The sequence below is a fragment of the Macaca nemestrina genome, chromosome 5 (assembly GCF_043159975.1).
Source record: "Macaca nemestrina isolate mMacNem1 chromosome 5, mMacNem.hap1, whole genome shotgun sequence".
NCBI lineage: Eukaryota > Metazoa > Chordata > Mammalia > Primates > Cercopithecidae > Macaca > Macaca nemestrina.
Genome location: NC_092129.1, coordinates 106,065,983 through 106,086,643, shown reverse-complemented (window position 1 = coordinate 106,086,643; position 20,661 = coordinate 106,065,983). Strand labels below are relative to the sequence as shown.

Here is a 20,661-nt window from a genome sequence, read left to right as displayed (position 1 = left end):
AATATTTCAAAGTAGGTTCTTTCTATTTTCCATAAGTGTTGACTGACTGAGAAATAAAGAGAAAGAGTACAAAGAGAGGAATTTTACAGCTGGGCCGCCAGGGGTGACATCACATAACCCCCATATCAGTAGGACCGTGATGCCCACCTGAGGCTCAAACCAGCAAGTTTTTTATTAAGGGTTTCAAAAGGGGAGGAGGTGTAAAACAGGGAGTTGGTACAAAGATTACATGCTTCAAAGGGCAAAAAGCAGAACAATGATCGCATGGCTCTGAGGGAACAGGACAAAAAGCAAAACATAACTACTGATAAGGAACTGTGTTTAACTGTGCACATATTTTCTTGATAAACATGTTATACAACAGAAAACAGGGTTTGAGAGCAGAGAACCGGTCTGACCACAAATTTGCCAGGGCGGAGTTTTCCCCACTCTAATAAGCCTGAGGGTACTGCAGGAGACCAGGGCATATCTCAATTCTTATCTCAACTGCATCAGACAGACACTTCCAGAGCTGCCATTTATAGACCTCCCCCCAAGAATGCATTCCTTTCCCAGGTTATTGATATTAATATTCCTTGCTAGGAAAAGAATTTAGCAATATCTCTCCTACTAACATGTCCATAGGCTCTCTGCAAGAAGAGAAATATGGCTCTTTTTGCCCGACCCCACAGGCAGTTAGACCTTATGGTTGTCTTCCCTTGTTCCCTAAAAATCACTGTTATTCTGTTATTTTTCAAGGTGCACTATTTCATATGGTTCAAACACACATGTTTTACAATCAGTTAGTACAGTTAACACAATTATCACAGTGGTCCTGAGGTGACATACATCCTAAGCTTATGAAGATAACAGGATTAAGAGATTAAAGTAAAACAGGCATAAGAAATTATGAAAGTATTATTTGGGAACTGTTAAATGTCCATGAAATTTTCAAAATTTATGTTCCTCTGCCGTGACTTCAGCTGGACCCTCTGCTCAGGGTCCCTGACTTCCCTCAAGAGGAAGGAATGGTACCAGCTCTTCTTTGTATCTCTGATAGAATTTGGCTGTGAATCCGTCTGGTCCGGGACTTTTTTTGGTTGGTAGGCTATAAATTATTGCCTCAATTTCAGAGCCTGTTATTGGTCTATTCAAAGATTAAACTTCTTCCTGGTTTAGTCTTGGGAGGGTGTACATGTCCAGGAATTTATCCATTTATTTTAGATTTTCTAGTTTGTGTGCATGGAGGTGTTTATAGTATTCTCTGATGGTAGTTTGTATTTCTGTGGGATCAGTGGTGATATCCCCTTTATCATTTTTTATTGTGTCTATTTGATTCTTCTCTCTTTTCTTCTTTATTAGTCTTGCTAGTGGTCTATCAATTTTGTTGATCGTTTCAAAAAACCAGCTCTTGGATTCACTGATTTTTTTGAAGGGTTTTTTGTGTCTCTATCTTCTTCAGTTCTCCTCTGATCTTAGTTATTTCTTGCCTTCTGCTAGCTTTTGAATGTGTTTGCTCTTGCTTCTCTAGTTCTTTTATTTGTGATGTTAGGTGTAAATTTTAGATCTTTCATGCTTTCTCTTGTGGGCATTTAGTGCTATACATTTCCCTCTACACACCACTTTAAATGTGTCCCAGAGATTGTGGTACATTGTGTCTTTGTTCTCATTGGTTTCAAAGAACTTCTTTCTGCCTTCTTTTCCCTATTTATTTATTTATTTATTTTTGAGATGAAGTCTCACTCTTGTCCCCCAGGCTGGAGTGCAGTGGTGCGATCTCGGCTCACTACAATCTCTGCCTCCTGGGTTCAAGTGATTCTCCTGCCTCAGCCTCCCAAGTAGCTGGGATTACAGGCACCTGCCACCATGCCCGGCTAATTTTTGTATTTTTAGTAGAGAAGGGGTTTCACCATGTTGACCAGGTTGGTCTCGAACTCCCGACCTCAGGTGATCCGCCTGCCTCGGCCTCCCAAAGTGCTGGGATTACAGGCGTGAGCCACTGCGCCTGGCCTTCTTTTCCTTATTTACCCAGTAGTCATTCAGGAGCAAGTTGTTCAGTTTCCATGTAGTTGTACGGTTTTGAGTGAATTTCTTAATCCTGAGCTCTAATTTGATTGCACTGTGGTTTGAGAGAGAGTTTGTTGTGATTCCTGTTCTTTTACATTTGTTAAAAAGTGCTTTACTTCCAGTTATGTGGTTAATTTTAGAATAAGTGTGATGTGGGGCTGAGAAGACTATATATTCTGTTGAGTTGGGGTGGAGAGTTCTGTAGATGTCTATTAGGTCTGCTTGGTGCAGAGCCGAGTTCAGGTCCTGGATATCCTTGTTAACCTTCTGTCTCATTGATCTAAGATTGACAGTGGAGTGTTAAAGTCTCCCATTATTATTGTGTAGGAGTCTAAGTCTCTTTGTAGGTCTCTAAGGACTTGCTTTATGAATCTGGGTGCTCTTGTATTGGGTGCATATATTTAAGATAGTTAGCTCTTCTTGTTGAATTGATCCCTTTACCATTATATAATGGCCTTCTTTGTCTCTTTTGATCTGTGGAAAGCAACGTTAATCTTATACATCTCCATCAGAGTTCTTGGGTGACCAGGCGCATTGTCAATGAGCAGTAATATTTTGAAAGGAATCTTTTCTTCCTGAGCAGTGGGTTTCAACAGTGGGCTTAAAATATTCAGGAAACCCTGATATAAATAGATGTGCTATCATTCAGGGTTTGTTGTTTCATTGAAAGGGAACAGGCAGAGTGGATTTAGCCTAATTCTCAAGGGTGCTAGGACTTTCAGAATGATAAATGAACATTGGCTTCAACTTCAGATCACCAGCTACATTAGCCCCCTCACAAAAGAGTCCACCTGTCCTTTGAAGCCAGGCATTGACTTCTCCTCTTTAGCTATGAAAATCCAAGATAGCATCTTCCAATAGAAGCTGTTTTGTCTCCATTGAAAACTCTTTTGTTTAGTATAGCCATTTTCATCAATGATTTTAGTGGGATCTTCTGGATAACTTACTGCAGCTTTTCCATCAGCACTTTATGCTTCACTTTGCCATTGTATGTACTGAGACGGCTTCTCTTCTTAAATCTCATGAACCAAGCTCTGCTAGCTTTAGATTTTTCTTCTGCAGCTTCCTCACCTCTATCAGCTTTCATAGAATTGAAAAGAGTTAGGGACTTGCTCTGTATTAGGCTTTGACTTAAGGGAATGTTGTGTCTGATTTGATTTTCTATTCAGACCACTAAAATTTTCTTCATATTAGCAATAAGACTATTTTGCTTTCTTATCATTTGTGTGCTCACTGGAATAACACTTTAAATTTTCTTCAAGAACTTTTAAGCTATTTAGTGCAAGAAGCCTAGCTTTCAGATTCGCTGGACTTTCAGAATGCCTTCCGTACTTATCTTAGTCATCTCTAACTTAGGATTTAAAGTGAGAGATATGTAGCTCCTCCTTTCACTTGAAAACTTAGAGGTCACTGTAGGAATATTAATTGGCCTAATTTTCTTATTATTGTGTCTCAAGGAATAGGGAAGCCTGAAGAAAGGGAGAGAGAAAGGGGGAATGACTGGTCAGTGGATCAGTGAGAACACACACAACATTTATTGAGATTACTAATGTAATTGTCTTGGGGTGCCATGGCAGAATGTCAGAAGGCTGTGGCACCTCAAGATAATTACATTAGTAACCTCAAAGATCATTGATCACAGATCATGATAACAGATGTAATAGTAATGACAAAGTTTGAAATATTGTGAGAATTACCAAAATGTGATTCTGATGCTGATAGACTTGCTTGATACAGGTTTGCTACGAAGTTTCCATTTGTAAAAATTGCAGTATCTGTAGGGCAAAATAAAATGAAGCACAATAAGACAAGGTATGCCTGTATCTATTAAGTGATATAGCCCTAGCCTGAAGAAAAATAAATTTTTAAGTAATCATGGACATGTGGTATGATTGTATATCTTTTGCCATAGGTGATATAAAATAATTTTTGAATAAATTCCTATTATCTCCACCAAGTATAAGAGTAGAAACAGGCTCTGATTGTGGGCACAGAGGACAGAGGACGTATCTGACTGGGGATTGCCAAGACCTGAAGCCTGGGCATTCAGTACTGTTGAAATGATCAGAGAGACGTTAGATACCAGAGTAGGGAGAACATCAGAAGACTGGGGTATTGGTGGATAACGGAAGGAGGAAAGATGTCATATGTCAGAACTTGCTGTGGAGCAGTGCCGGGCTAGGGAAGAAAATGGGTCTCTAGGAAAAGGACAAGTGACCAATGTCCCATGGTCAGACAGTTGAAGGCAACAGCAGTAGCTGTTGTGACCCACACTGGGAATTAGATCTTGACTGTTGAGACACACTAGGCTAATGAATAGCATGGAGGTTAGGTGGGCAGTGATCAGGGTAAGCAACAGGTTTCAAAAAGACTTGTTATTAGCATGCTGTGTGTTAAGGCGACCACCAGCATGTAGATCAGGCACTAGGATGAAGAGTGGGCCTCTGGATCAGAGATTTAGGCTGAAATCTTTCTGTGCTCTGAATTGTACTTCTGCAGAGGAGTTGACTTAAAGTTTTGGGATGACTGTGGGCACTGGGCGGCACCTAGGCTTGAATCAAAGCTCCAATGTCATGATGCTTCTGAATTCCAACATTTAGAAGTTTATCAAATGAAACTTTCGTATACCATTCAGAAGAGTACTAAGGTGAAGATGGAAAGACACGGACAGAGTCCAGAATCTAACAATGAATAGCTAATATTTACTCAGCACTCACTACATCAGGTACTGTTCTGGGTGTATTACATGTACTGCTTTCTTTATTCTTCCCCAAAAATCCATTTAGGGGATGGACACTGGCATGCAGATACTCTATTTAAGTAATAAGACAAGAAGAAGGACTAAATATGATGTGGTTAGGCATAAGATTATGATATTTTCCAAACCCCAGCAGTTCTGGGCACTAAAGTTTATCTTTAGCCTTCCTTATTGTTTTATAGTCCATGACCATTTGCTGTTGACGTATTTAACACATGCTACTGGTCATGCATATTCCTGATGGCTTAGGTTCGTAACACCTGTCTGTGCTTCTTCCCAGACCACTCACTTTGGTCTCCTTTTCTGACTTTCCATAGGTCTTATTGTCTATCATATTTAGTCACTTGGCTATATTCCTTCTTCCTTTTTTATACTTTTACAAAAAATTGTTTAATATGGGTAAAATTTTCCCCATCAACAAACTTTTACAGGTCTGTATTGCTTTTGTATCTTATAGTATTATTGTAAATAATTCAGCAATTTGCATAATACCTTTCTTTGTACCTTGATTTTAGTCAAGTTGTAATTAACTGTTAAGAAACTGGTTGTTTTTACATATTTTACAATGTATGAAATGATTTTTTTTTTTTTTTGATTTTCACAGGGCAAACTCAGAAAATGAATCTTTTCCAGTCAGTAACAAGTGCCTTGGATAACTCATTGGCCAAAGATCCTACTGCAGGTAACCCTGATTTGTGCCTGAATTGTAGTAGCTTTGTTAATTCCAGAATTGAAGATTTGCTTAAAATATTTATGTGGAGCTCAGTGGTTAACATTGTATCTACGTGAAATTTTCAAAGGCCTATTCAAATGATTAGGGCTAAATAATCAAATTGCAATTAGTCCACTTATTACCAGTTAGTTCTCATGTATATTTAACATCTAGTCAGCTTTCTCTTACAGTATGTGTGGTCCTGATATTATATTAATGACTTCTGGATTAAAACCTACTGTGTACTCCTGTTTCTCTGGCATATAGAAAAAAACAAAATACCTTTTCATTCAACTATTTATTTATAAAATGAAGACTTGATTTTATGCTTCCCTTTGGGTTACATTGTCGTTCAACTTGTAATATTTTTGGGAAATAATTGTAATATTTATATATAATTATATAAGTATCTTAATCTTCATCTTATTAAATTATTGATACAAAACCAATTGTTCTTCCACTATATGTTTTCACATTTGATTGGCTTTACTTCATATATGTATTACATACACATATTAACATATATCTATATATACAGTTTATATATGTGTGTGTGCATATATGTTTAATATACCTTGGGCTTCCACCTGAGAATCTGTAGTTTTAAGGTTAAATGAAAAACATTATTTTTTATGGAAAAGTGAGAGCTGGACTAAAGGATAATTAGATCTTGATTTGTTTTGAATGCTACTTGATAATGATTGAACTAGATGAGTAAATTCATAGAGAATGGTGAGTTTTTTTCTTTTGCTCGAAAAAACTGGTTAGGTGCATTTATGAGACTAGCATTCAGCTCTATGAATACCCTCTATTTTAAAACTCCTGCCAATTTCCACCTACACCATTCTTTGCCTTGCTCACTGTGTCCGTCATGCTTGCCTCCTTTCTACTTCACACAGTCTAAATCCCTTTCCTATTTGTGACTGTTGCCTTAGCTTGGAATGCTCTTCTGATGGCTGACTTACTGTATACTGTGTCTCAGGAAAAACCACAGGCCTGGAAGTCTAGAGCATGAGTCATAGTTCTGCCCCTAGCTTTCTGACTTGGCCAGTCAGACTACTTCTCTGGTCTCATTTTCTTCATGGATAAAACAAATGAGATTCTAGATCAGTGATTCTTTCTCAACGGGGGTAATCTTAGTCCCCACTCCCACAACTCTCTTTACATTTAACAATGTAAGCAATGTAAGCCAAGACACTTTCTGTTGTCTCAACTGTGTGTGTGTGTGTGTGTGTGTGTGTGTGTGTGTGTGTGTGTGTGTGTATAGTAACTGTCATCCAGTGGGTAGAGACCAGGGATGCTACTATATATCTACAGTGCACAGGACAGCCCCTCACAACAAAAGAATCATCTAGTCTAAAATGTCAGTAATGTAGAAGTTGAGAAACCTTGATATAGATCTATGGTCCATTTCTGTTTTGTGATTAAAATGTAAACATTTAAATTACTTATTTCTCATGGTTAGTATTATTTAGGAATTATTAAATAAAATGTATTATTTAAATACTGTTTTTCAGTAATATTTGGTGAAGATGTTGCCTTTGGTGGAGTCTTTAGATGCACTGTTGGCTTGCGAGACAAATATGGTAAGTAAATACCTATATACATAGTATTCTGACAGAACTTTTACTAAAATATCTTAAAAATACAAAACATGCCTACTAAATTTTTTGTCATATCCTCATTGTATATATGAATTCCTTTTCATTTCCAACGCCACCCGCAGAATCCTTTGGCCTATATTTCCTCAAATGTCTTCTAATATCCCTCTGATCTAGTTCATATTACACATACACTGTAATTGATTCCAAAATAATTGTCATTAAATGTATTGCTTATTGTGTCATTCTTCTGTCCAAGAACCTTTGGTGTTTTATTGCTACCTGCCTTAGCCAGTTTCAATTCCGTTGCTTCCAGTTCAAGATTCTGCCTGTTGGGTCTTTATTAATGCAAATTTTATCTTTTTGGGAAGAGAGAGAGAGAGGGAGAGGAGAGGGGTTTACTTTTTAAGGAACTGGCTCATGTGATTGTGGGGCTGGCAAATCCACAGGGCAAACTGGCTGACCTGAAACTCAGGCAGGGTTTCTGTTTTAGTCTTGAGGCTGAATTTCTTTTTGCTTGGGAACCTGCAATCTTTTCTCTTAAGGCCTTGTATTGACTTTATGAAGCCTAGTCACATTGTAAAAGGTAATCTGCTTTATTCAAAATCTACTGATTTAAATACTAATCACATCTAAAAAGTACCTTCACAACTACTTCTACACCTGTGTTTGACCAAATATTAATAACTGGGTGCCATAGCCTGGTCAAGTTGACATATAATGAACCATCACATTATCCTTCTTATGTGTTTTATCCCAGCTGATGTCTTTTAATTGGCATGTGATTGATTTCTGCCCATTGCTTTTATTAATTTCATTTGACTCAGTTAAAATCATAAGAATGTATTTTGGTCCATCTTTGAATTCCCACTCTTCTGACTCGCTGTGTAAGGAATGTGTTTTGACCTCCTATTGTTAGGGATACCTTTGAAGTCTTTTTGACGTTTTATTTTTTCTCTTAGTCTTGTCTGATTTAGAATTCAGCCAAGCAGTTCACGTGAGGGCTGGGAGGAGCTGATAACTCCCTCTCTTCTTTCCTTTGGCATTGCTCTATATTGGTGGTGTGTTCATACAGGGCAAGAGGAGTGAGGGTCTTTACAATTTTTTTTTTTTAGTTATCTCTTTTTCTGTTCCACTGTTTCTGAGGTTATGTTATACTTAAATCCAAGAACCCATACATGTTCCATCTCACTTATTGGGAACTTCCAGCTTAGTCTTTTCTCTTCCATTTATAGCAGGTTAAGTTTCTGGGTCCAGTCCCTCTGCTTTCTCCTACTTCTAATACCTGCTTAGAGCTTGAGGTAGTTGGGCAAAAGATTATTTTTCCTGATCATTTAGACTCCTGCTACAAACTTTTAGATCTTTAATAAGCAGTTAAAAATCTTTACACATTTGATTTCAAAAGTAATTCATATACATTGTAGAAAATTTGGTAAATACAGAAAAGCATAAAGAAAATAAAAATTGCTGTTTTCAGAGGTAACTTGGAGGTAACCACTGTACATATCTTGGTATATATACTTCTAGACTGTTTTTGAATATGTTTGTGTATATTAACTAATATTTCAAACACATAATTATACTTCTGTAACTGAGTCTGTTCTATATCCAGTATAGCTATGCTGTGGAGCAGTGTCTGGACCTCACGATTCCATCTTGTCTGACTCAGTGTAGTAGCATGCCATGTGCTTTCTGAATAGCTAAGATTTATTCAGCACTCACTGCGTCAGGTACTGTTCTGAGTGTATTACATGTACTGCTTTATTTATTCCTCCCAAAAAAAAAAATCCATTTAGGGACTTGTGTAGGCTGTTGAGTCCTCTGTTGGCTGTCTGCCCAGGTTCTCATCCATGGCACTCTGCTTACCCTTTCTGTCTGGGGCATTTTATCCATGCCATCTGCGGCTCATACACTGGTGACTCCTGAATTTCTATCTCTAGTTCAGACTTCTGTTCTGAGCTTCAGATCTGTGTATTCAGTTTCTACTGCGCATCTTCACCTCAGTGTTCGACAGTCACTTCAAATTCAGCATTTCCACACCTAAGGTTGCTACACCCACCCAGCAAATGTATGCCTCCTAGTGCATTTCCTATTTTGGTGAATATATCACCATCCATTTAGTACCTAAGCCAGACACTGGGGAAATTCTAAATGTCTTCCTTCTTTCTAGTTCCCCACATCCAGTCAAGTTGTACAATTGTATCTAATCTGGCCCATCCTTTCCATTCTTACTGCCCTGGTACTTCAGATCTTTAATTTTTCTCCACCTGCAAAGTTTTATTTCTTTTCTTAGTAATCACCACTCTGTTAGTCTTACCCTCCCTCCAGTCCATTCCCTATCTTGTTGCCACTGTGATCATTTTAACATGCATATTTCTTAGCAGGACATACAAAATACTTTTTAAAAAAATTTTAAATTTTTTAAATTTTTGAGATGGAGTCTCGCTCTATCACCCAGGCTGGAGTGCAGTGGTGCGACCTCGGCTCACTGCAACCTCTGCCTCCTGGGTTCAAATGATTCTCCTGCCTCAGCCTCCCGAGTAGCTGGGACTACAGCTGCGTGCTGCCATGCCCTGCTAATTTTTGTATTTTTAGTAGAGATGGAGTTTCACTGTGTTGGTCAGGCTGGTCTCAAACTCCTGACCTTGTGATCCACCTGTCTTGGCCTCCCTAAGTGCTGGGATTACAAGCATGAGCCAGTGCGTCCGGCCACCAAAGACTCTGAGAACTACCTACATAGCTACCTGACCTCATCTGCTTTTAATTTTATTTATTTTATCTATTTTTTTTACTTTTTACTCTATAGACCTAGGAACTTGAGCTTTTTAAAATTTTTGTTAAAATTAATGTTGAGTTACTGGTTGTTTCTCCTAAGCCCCCTGTTGTTTTTCTTCTTTCTTCCTTTGCACTTGCTATCTGGGTCTCTCTCCCTTGTCTGATTACTTGGTAGACTCCTATTTCTTCTTCAGAAGGTTCCCCTGTGAAGCTCTTCCAGACCCTCCAAGCAGACTCAGACAGTTCTTTATCACGATTCACACTGCACCTCTTACATCTTGAAAGTTGTACTGTAATCCATAACTCCACACCAGAAAGTTGTTAAAGGCAGCAGATCTTTAAGCTGTTCCACAGAATGGATCCCTGGGACCTAATATTGTATCAGACATTTATGAAGTACATGCTGTTGAGTGAATTTACCCTTTGCTCTCACTGTCTCAGGAAGGGGATTTCCCTCTCTCACATTAATTATTTAGGTCTCATTTTATTTTCCTTAAAAAATAGGTTAAAATGGGGAGAAACTAACTCTTAACTTGAAAAAGTCCAGTGCTCTTAGAGGGCAAATTTATCTTTCCTGTCATGGCAGGAGCCTGAGCTAACTAATGGCTAAGTAACTCTTTTAGCTTTGTTGTCAGCAGCTGCTGTGAATTTTTACAATAGTTTTAGGGCAGTGAAGTTACACTTTAATTTCAGGTTGAGGATGTTGATCAAGATGAGAAATTAAGTCACTGATACTCTCTAATGAGAGTAAGTGAGCTTCTGTTTTCAGAAGTGAAGAATAAAGGGAAGGGTGAAGAGAAATATATTAAAATACATTTTTCTTGCATATTTAAAAAGTAACATACTTAAAAAAACTCTCTGCCCTTTTGAGTATAGGGCAGGAATTTTTAACTATACAGAAGCGTAACTGTCTGCTTAGGATCTTTTAAAGATAATTTGTATTTAAAATAACTAAAAGATTATGTTGATATAGTTCAATATAACAGTCAAGTCACACTGCATTAAATGACGTAGCAAATAAAACCCCTGTGCCAGATCAGTTCTCTTTCTGGGGAGAGCTGAATGTTGAGTGAGAAAAGATCCCAGCCAGTAGGTGGCAGCCTACACTTTGAAATGAGAACATCCCTGTTGGCATCGTGCCAGCACTTGAACTGCTGCAAAGCATTTTATATTCCATCAGAAGGCGGAATTTGAAGGACTGTGGGTTACTGACATATGTTGTAAAGCTGAATACTATTTGATATGACAAAGAAGGAATTGCATAATTAGAGGCAATGCTATAAGGAAAGGAAGAGAGACGCAGAGCATTTTGTATTCCAGACGATCCAGATGAGTGTGGATTTAGCACCACTAAACTGCTTCTCTTCCTTGTCCTTTGATAGAACAAAATAGTATGAGTGCTTTGAAAATTAAAAGAAATAAAATAGTATGTCCTCATCAACATTGCATTCCAAATGGCAGCTTTAACCACTGTACATAATGAGAGGTATTGATTAGGAGCAACAGCTGGACCTCTCGGGAAGCAGGGAATGGGAGAGGGCAGTTAAAGGTAGTTGATTTGTAGGGTATGTGTGATTTTATGTTGAATGCTACACATGCTTTCTTTCTTTTTCTTTTAAGACGGAGTCTTGATCTATCACCCAGGCTGGAGTGCAGTAATGCGATCATGGCTCACTGTAACCTCTGCTTCCCAGGTTCAAGTGATTCTCTTGCCCCAGCCTCCCAAGTAGCTGGGACTACAGGTGCCCACCACCACACCTGGCTAATTTTTGTATTTTTAGTAGAGACAGGGTTTCACCATGTTGGCTTGACTGGTCTCGAACTCCTGACCTCAGGTGATCTGCCTGCCTTGGCCTCCCAAAGTGCTGGGATTACAGGTGTGCCTGGTGTCACACATGCTTTCATTCAAATAAGTAATGAGACAGATTCCTCATGGCACATACAAAATTCACACTTATTGTCATTCTCTGAGAGAGAGAGAGAGAGAGAAAGAGAAAGAGAAAGAGAAAGAGAAAGAGTGTATGTGTGCGTGTGTGTTATTAAAATAAGATTTTGGTGTGTCAGGTTTAAGGTATGTTTGTAACATTATTCTATACTGATAGAACTATTGCCTGGTTGTGGTTCTTAGTGTATATTTGGCCCACTTATTGGAGGAAATTTAGGTGAGGACAGGAATAGCTGAGAACCTCTTGAATTAGTCTACAGGCCTAAACATCTGCCTTTTCATGGGACTTGATGTTTTTCCATTACTGTATCCATTCCTTTACACCACAAGTGTGGCCTGTCATAGCAGCTTGGGAAAACTAGTATAACCACTTACTTGTTTTCTTATGTAAACATCACTGAAATTGTATAACCAGATACTTTAATACACTGAAGTCAGGTTGGAAAACTAGGACAGGCATTTGGTGAAGGCAAGTTTTTGTCTGTAATATACTAATATTTGGGAGTTGACTTTGGACCTCAGTATCCTCATCAGTAAATTGAAGGGAAAGGACCAGGTGGTCCTCCGGGATTCTTCCAGTGCATACATTTAGGTGTCTTTATGGTTTTGTTTTTTAAAAAGAGGAACACAGTTTTTTCATGCTTTGATTCCCTTTACATTTAGAGGTTTTTTTGAATATAGTTGTTGTAGCATTTTGGAACCATGGGGTACCTTAGACATTTAATTTTTTCTTAAGATGTCCCTTTTCCAGCATAAGTTTAGTTAAATTAAATTAATTAATTAATTAATTAATTAATTTATTTGAGTTGGAGTCTCACTCTGTCACCCAGACTGGAGTGCAATGACAAGATCTCAGCTCACTGCAACTTCTATCCCCCGGGTTCAAGTGATTCTCCTGCCTCAGCCTCTTGAGTAGCTGGGATAACAGGCATACACCACTATGCCTGGCTAATTTTTGTATTTTTAGTAGAGATGGGGTTTCCCCATGTTGGCCAGGCTGGTCTCGACCTCCTGACCTCAAGTGATCCGCCTGCCTTGGCCTCCCAAAGGGCTGGGATTACAGGTGTGAGCCATTGCACCTGGCTGCTTTTCCAGCATAAGTTTTAAATTTAGGGGTTGTAAGCAAAAATCTTTGCTCTTATATATTTTTTGTGAATTATGAAATTAATGTCTTTAACAGAAAAAGTGACCTTCCATTATATGTTCTTGTTGCAAAGAAAGGATTACTTGGGTGATACTCATACTCTTGGATTTAGTGTCAGAGTTCCATTGTAGAATGGCAGTCTGTGAGATGGGGGTTTGGTCTCTGGGTTGTTGAAACTAATTTTATTGAAGAAAAAAACAGGATAAAATTCATGAAAATTCCTTAGGGAAATTGAATATGTACATGATTTATTTCCCCTATTGAAGTATATATATTTATGACATATAAGCAGATTGAATACTAGATATAGACTATGAGATGTCCGACTGAGGAATTTGGAATGAAAACAGGTATTAATAAGTTGGTGTGAATCTGGTTTTCTAATATATTTATTAATAATATTTTTAAAGGAATGTTAGTAGCTTTAAACTGCTCTTGATATTACAAAGTTCTTTTGTTTTCCAAAGGTGCACATGTTGGCAGAACTAGATGAACATGTTTAATACGCCTTTTTTTCCCCACAGTGCTTTTTTCACAAACATTAAATTTATTTCTAAAAATCTGTGGTCAAATATACATAACATTTACCGTTTTAACCATTTTTACAGTTCAGTGTTATTAAGTACATTCACGTTGTGGTGTAATTATTCCCACCATCCATCACCAGAACTTTTTTCATCTTACAAAACTGAAACACTATAACCATCAAACAATAACTCCTCATTTTCTCTCTAACAGTCCCTGGCAAGAACCCATTCTACTTTCTATCTCTATGATTTGACTACTATAAGCACCTTATGTGAGTGGAATCGTATAGTATTTGTCCTTTTGTAACTGCCTTATTTCATTTGTAATAATGTCCTCAAGGTTTATCCATGTTTCAGCATGTGTCAAAGTTTCCTTCCTTTAGGCTGCATAATATTTTGTTGTATGCATATACCACATTTTGTTTATCCATTCATTTGTTGATGGATATTTGGGTTGCTTCTGCCTTTTGCCTATTGTGTCCTAAGACTGCTATAAATACTGATGTGCAAATATTTGGTTGTCACTGCTTTTTTAATTCAGAAGAACAAAGTTGGAGGACTACAGTTCTTTTTTTCAAAGCTTACTGCAAAGCTATAGTTATCAAAACAGTGTGACAATGACAAAAAGACAAACATTGACGAATGGAATAGAATAAAGAACCCAGAAATAAACCCTTGAATATCTGGTCATTAATTTTTGACAATGATGCCAATACCATTCAACAGGGGAAAGGACAGTCTTTTCAACAAATGATGCTGGGAAAACTGGATATTCACGTGCAGAAGAATGAATTTGGAACTTTATTTAACACCATGTACAAAAATTAACTTAAAATGGATCAAAGACTTAAATGTAAAACTGTAAAACTCTTAGAAGAAAATATAGGGGAAAAGCTTCATGAAATTGGATTTGATAATGACTTTTTAAATATGACTCTAAAGGTATAGGCAACAATAAAAATAGATAAATTGGACTGCATCAAAATTAAAAACATGTACTTTGAAGGACACTATTGACAGGGTAAAATGGCAGTTCACAGAATGGGAGAAAATACTTGCAAATCATGTATCAGATAAGAGATTAATATCCAGAATATATAGAGAACTTCTAAAACTCTACAAAAAAAATCAATTAAAAAATAAGCAAAGGACTTGCACAGACATTTCTCCCAAATTGGTAATTTATATATAAATTGCCAATATATAAATTACCAATGAAAAGATGCTCAACATCACTAATTATTAGGAAATGCAAGTCAGTACCACAGTGGAATATCACTTCATACTCATTAGGATGGCTTAAGAAAACAGGAAGGAACAAGTGTTGCTAAGGATGAAATTGGAATCTTTGTGCATTGCTGGTGGGAATGTAAAGTGATACAGCCACAGTGGAAAACAGTATGTTAATTCCTCAAAAAATTAGAATTTCCATATGATATATGCAATATGCCTTTCTTTTTATCTCATTTTAAAAATCCAGCTGAATGAATTAATATAAAAAATGGAATGGAAATATTGATGCATACTTCATTTACTTTAGTTTTTCTTATTTATTGCTTTGATGACCTTTTGTGATTTTCCAAATAAAGATTTTAGCCACTACTAAAATTAGAATGGGTACAAATGGTCACTGTATTTTAATTTCTCTAATTTATAACACTGACCTCTCAGAACTTTGGTTCTATATGACGTGGATATAGACTATATAAGAATTTCTCAGTCTGTCAGCACTATTCATTTATTTCTCTCTTTATTTGTTTAAGAGTCAGGGTCTTGCTCTGTTGCCTAGACTGGAGTGCGGTGGTACAATCACACTTCACTGCAGCCTTGAACTCTTGGGCTCAAGCAATCTCCTGCCTCAAGCAATTCTCACTGTTGGCCTGTTGACCAGTGGCTTAACAAATAACATTTAAGAAAATAAGATATTTAATATTTTTTGTAGGATATCAAAACTGGGGAGAAATGGAGGGTATATCTAGTCTAGTGGTTTTCAACTGCTGGTGATTTTGGCAATGTCTAGAGGTATTTTTGGTTGTCATACCTTGGGGGGTACCATCTGGTGCATGGAGACCTAGAATGCTGCTAAACATGCACAGGGCAGCCCCACCAAATAACTGTCTGAACCGAAATGTCAATACTGTTTAAGCTGGCTGGGCATGATGGCTTACAGTTATAATCCTAGTGCTTTGGGAGGCCAAGGTGGGAGGATTGCTTGAGGCCAAGAATTTGAGACCAGACTGGGCAACATAGCAAGATGACCGCCACCCTTACAAAAAAATTAAAAAAAAAAAACTGAGCAGGGTGGCACACAGCTATAGTCCAACTGCTTTGGAGGCTGAAGCAGGAGAGCCCAGGAGTTTGAGGCTGCAATGAGCTGTGATCGTACCACTGCATTCTAGCCTGGGTGATAGGAGGAGACCCAGATTCTAAAAGAAATAGTGCAGACAGGCTGAGAAGCTCTGATCTATTTCCATGTAATGTGGACACTGAAATTCGGAGAGGTGGAGTTGCTCAGTGGCAAGTGGTCTAGAGCTCACGCTTCCTAAAACCCGGTTCAAGGCTTTTTGTACTATATATTTTTCCCTCATTTATAAATAAGCAGCTAATTTATGTAAAAACATAAAAATAAGGAATTCTAATTAAACAAGGCTCGTGGGTTTTGATTATTCAAGAAATAAGAAGCTAGTGATCAGAAACCTATATTAAAAAGTTTGAAAAATATTTTTGTGATTCTCTTGTGAATGAGATTTTCTGAGTGCATTAGGTTATTCTGGGGTTGGAACTACTGCTCTAACCATTGTTTTCAACTTAGTTGATTAAACAATAAATGTTAGAGCTGCCAACAGGTGTTCTCTTTGACATTTTAAGCATCAGTCAGAATGTAATGACCTTAAGCCAGTTTTTCTCAATCTTATTTGACAATGGCATGCTTTTAAAAAAGTTCAAATGTGAGCACCAACAGGGGCTTGGAAGATACGCTTGGATTAAGGTGAACAAGGAAAAATGGGATTATAGGTAATTATTGTCAGAAAGTATAAAATTGATTCATGTATCTTTTAAGCTTCACAAGAATTAGAAAATGAGACCATGTATATTTTATTAAGAACAGTATGTATTAGAAAAGTAAAAGATCTTTGTTTTATATTGTCATTGTCAAATATGACATCCACATCCTCAAGCCACACATCTACGTAATATGGAAGATGTTGCTAAATTAGCTTCCCAAACCTGATTCTTAGTCTTCTAAAAATTTTCTTCTAGACTGATACCTTTAACAGGGGGATGAACCTAGACATTTTTTTCCTTTCAGTATTTAGAATTTCTTGAATTAGTACACCCTAGATATTTAAATTGTTTTATTTTTGACAGCTCACTTTCTAATTTTTGCACATTGAAGCCAGTGAATTTTCTTTTCTTGTGTATTTGGAATTGCTTATTTTCTGATTCAGTTATAATTTTTGGATTACAAGGCTTTTCTTTTTGTTTTAAACTTCCCATTTCAACCATAGATCATGGGGAAATCTATGTACATAGTTGAAATTTATTTTAATGAGTAATGAATATTAGATTATAAAATCAAATAAAATACAAATATATATTGAAATTTTAAGAGAGTTTAACATAATATGTTATCCACTGAAAAGATGAATTCTGTTAATCCTAAGATGAGTTATAAATACTGTCTACCTATTATTGCTCAGGTTGAATGTCAGGTAATGTGTAACTTCCTGCCATTCCTGTGTATAGCTAACACATACATAAAGGTAGATTAGAACATAGAACTATTAAGTACTAGAACTATATATTTAGCACTTTTCTTTCAGATCTTATAATACCTTTTAGAAGGCCATAGGAGTCCCTTTGGGACACAGGAATAGGAATAAAAACGTAAAAATAATACAAAGTTTGAGATTTTTACAAATGTGAAAACTGTAGTAGTGCTTACCCTGAATCTCTCTATTCTTTACGCTTTTGATTACCATGCTACAGTATTGGCTGTGTTGGGGGAGGAGGAGTGTTGAAAAAAATTTTGCTTTTGTGTTTCCTTGACCTAACTTTAAGACTATTTAAAGTTTATTTATCTTTTGTCAGAGTCATTTTTCTCTTTTTTAAAGAAAAACCACATGCGGTGAAGGAATTAAAAATGGGCCTGCTGCCACTGCTATTTTGGAGATTCTTAGAGTAGCTTAGATCAGTCCAGTTAGGAAAAAATTTTTTTCTCTTTCAAACGGTGCCGCGTATTCCTTGATTTCAATTTCTCAGAAGTCTGGGAGATTATCAGTGTAACATTTCTACCAAATTTCTCAAAGTTAAAAAAAAATCTAGTGAAGAGTATCAATAAATACAGACAATTTAGATTCCTAAAATTATCAAGGCTGAAAAAGGATCAGTATAACAATTTTATGGAGGAGTTCAGATTGGTCAGTATCTGGGGATGCTTGTATTCTCCCATCCTGTTTTGTTCATCTTAAAACAGATCACAAAGTCTATTAAATTTCAACTGCTCCTCTTTCTAGGAGTTGCATGCATGATAATCATAGCAGCTGTATGGCAGCTTCACGTTGACACTGTGCTCAGACATTGAGTTGATATTGTCACTTACCTGAAGTCACTTAACTGTCTCAGGAAGTTTGAATCTAAATGTGTAGGTTATTACACAGCAATACATTGTGTGCCTCTAATTCTGTCTTGGAAATCCACTGTTATCGCCTTAATGCAGTTATAAAGTCACATAATAATAAAGTTCACTAGGAAAAATTATTTTCCAGTCAGACTAGGAGGAGCCAATAAAAACAGCTCTACGTGGAGGACAGTATTAATGTCATTTGCCAGATATTTGTTGAGTGAGACTGCCTATGCAAAAGTCATAGAGGATTAGAGCACCGTGCTTTGTTTTCTGTTCCCATTTAACATAGATGAGATTTCTTGGTTGCTTTGATTGGCAGAGTTGATGAAGGATCAGTTAGGTAAAGATTGGCAATGTCATGTGCTAAGAAGTCACTTGTGAAGCTTGTTGGACAAAAGGTTTTCAGTTTCCTGGTGAGCAGCTACACCCAAAGGCAGCTTTAGCAATGAAATGCTTGACCTTCTCTTGTGGCATCCTGCCATCCCTCCCCTCTAGATCCTCTGGCCACCAGCCAGAAGTGGTGGCATCTAGCCAATCATAAATTAGTCAAAGGATTCTTATTCTGTAATACTGGCTCTTGGAAACTCTAGTATCTTTAGTAATAAGGGATTTCTTCTCAGTTTCTGGGCAGGGTGTTCATTTAACCCATCTTTTCTCTTTTCCGGTCTTTGCCAGCTTGGAGTCTAGCCGAAACAAAGAAACTTGTTTCTAAGCCAGAAGGAAACACACAAACCTAGTAGTACATCCTTAATCAATAACCTATAGACAATGAATTTGAGCACTTCCTTCTTTAAAAAAGTGGAGGTTCCTCAAAACTCAAAAGGAAACTTGAAATCACTTCAGGGAACATCTTAATTCTGTATTCAAAGGCAGAAATACAGCATATTAAATGGTATAAGCCCACTAGATTTATTCAGATCTAAATTAAGCACTGATAGGATGGATCTGAAAAGGAAAACTTATCGTGTTCTCAACAAATTCATAAGTCCAGTCAGGCAACTCAGACATTTGCATGAAGAAGGCACTTTTTCTTTTGTCAAATAGAGATTCTGCAAAGCTTCTGTCCAAGAACTCTTTAGCTTTTATAGTATATAATATGTCAAAGAAAGTTACAACTCTGATTACAATGCATAACTCTCTATATGAAAAGAGAAAGTTTGATATCTTGACATACATATAATGCACTAGTTGTGTTCTCTGTAATGATTGAATTAATCCTGCAATTTGCTGAGGGTGAATCGGGAGGGGAACCTGGATCTGTTGGGAACTTCCAACCTGCCCAGCGTCTTCTGATTTCTCTTAGACACTTGTAAGCAGAATTTGAGCCAAATAGTCTCAGTGAAGCATTCCCTTCATTCATTTCTGGCCGGATTAACTTAATTTGCCCTCATTTCTAGCTCACCCTCTTTCTTTCTTAAAGCCTGAAGTAGAAGGTTGTTCATGAACCAGCTTAAACTCCCATTACATTTAAGTATTTTAGTAAAGTAAAATTTCAGTAAAATTTGTTCCCAATTTTACCAGTCTGAGTGATACTAAGCTGCACAGTATTCGTTTTACTAAGGGAACAACAGCCAAGTTACTGCACGGTCTTTCACTGTTTAAATTTTCTTGTAGCAGTGTAGTGCCACTGCTGTTGTTATTTCCATCCCACCTTTCATTTTCCCTAGAATATCTCCATGTTCCAGGGAAGTACAGGATCAGAGAATAGGCAGCGTTCTTTCTGAGAGTTGTGCGTAGTTACGTAATGTATTAGGATTTTCTTGTTCAGTTTTATTTTTGTAGATCCCCTTCTGCTATTATTTGTGTCTGTTTTGGTTTCTAATTTCTGTCGAACTGCTAAGGGATTTGATCCAACTGTTAGCATTTGATGTGTTTTCTCCCTTCAAGAACACATGGACTCTATCTTTCTCTTGTGAATCCCTCTTGTGGAGGCTTTAGCAATTAGTTGGGCAGAGTCTTGCCTTGCCTGTCCTCTTCTTTATTGTGCACAGCCATGAGTGGACTGTTGTCCAGCCTCTGGAGCATACACACAAAAGCCTGTGTCGATGGTGCAGTAACATATGAATCAGTGGTCCTTGCCTTTGCTAACATTGTGGTATCAGGAGTGCTTGAGGGGACTTTCCCCCAAACCACCTCATGCATACATCAAATCTAAGTAAAAACAATGGGCTTGCTGTGAACATGTAAGTTTAACACAAGCCCACTGGCTTTTGTTTCCAACTAGAATGGTTCTCTAAGCTCCTCTTACATAGATATTTTGGAGCTTCTGCTGCCTGGCAACTCTATCAGTGGTTGGGTCAGTTTTATAGTTTCTGCAGAACTGGAAGCTGGCCATTTAAAATAGCCTTGGTTCCACTCACACATGTGATGTGATTGCTGGACCAACTGTTCACAAGTTGTGAAGAGATTACAAGACAGTAGTGGGCTGAAATACGCTCTGTAGAGAAAGGCTGGTGTTGACTGATACCATTACCACATTGACCAGTGGGTACAGTAAGTAGGTAGTTACTGTTAAAGTGTAATAAA

General features: G+C 37.4%; 1 protein-coding gene across 8 annotated transcripts in view; it reads left to right on the top strand.

The window, feature by feature from the left end:
• Positions 1 to 20,661, top strand: part of LOC105495599 (branched chain keto acid dehydrogenase E1 subunit beta) — a 267,316-nt gene that overhangs the window by 15,677 nt on the left and 230,978 nt on the right. For all 8 annotated transcript variants that reach the window (XM_071096811.1, XM_071096812.1, XM_071096814.1 and 5 more), the window contains exons 2-3: positions 5,409 to 5,486; positions 7,034 to 7,102. In XM_071096811.1, coding sequence (XP_070952912.1) covers positions 5,409 to 5,486; positions 7,034 to 7,102 — 147 coding nt within the window. The remainder of the gene's footprint in view (positions 1 to 5,408; positions 5,487 to 7,033; positions 7,103 to 20,661) is intronic.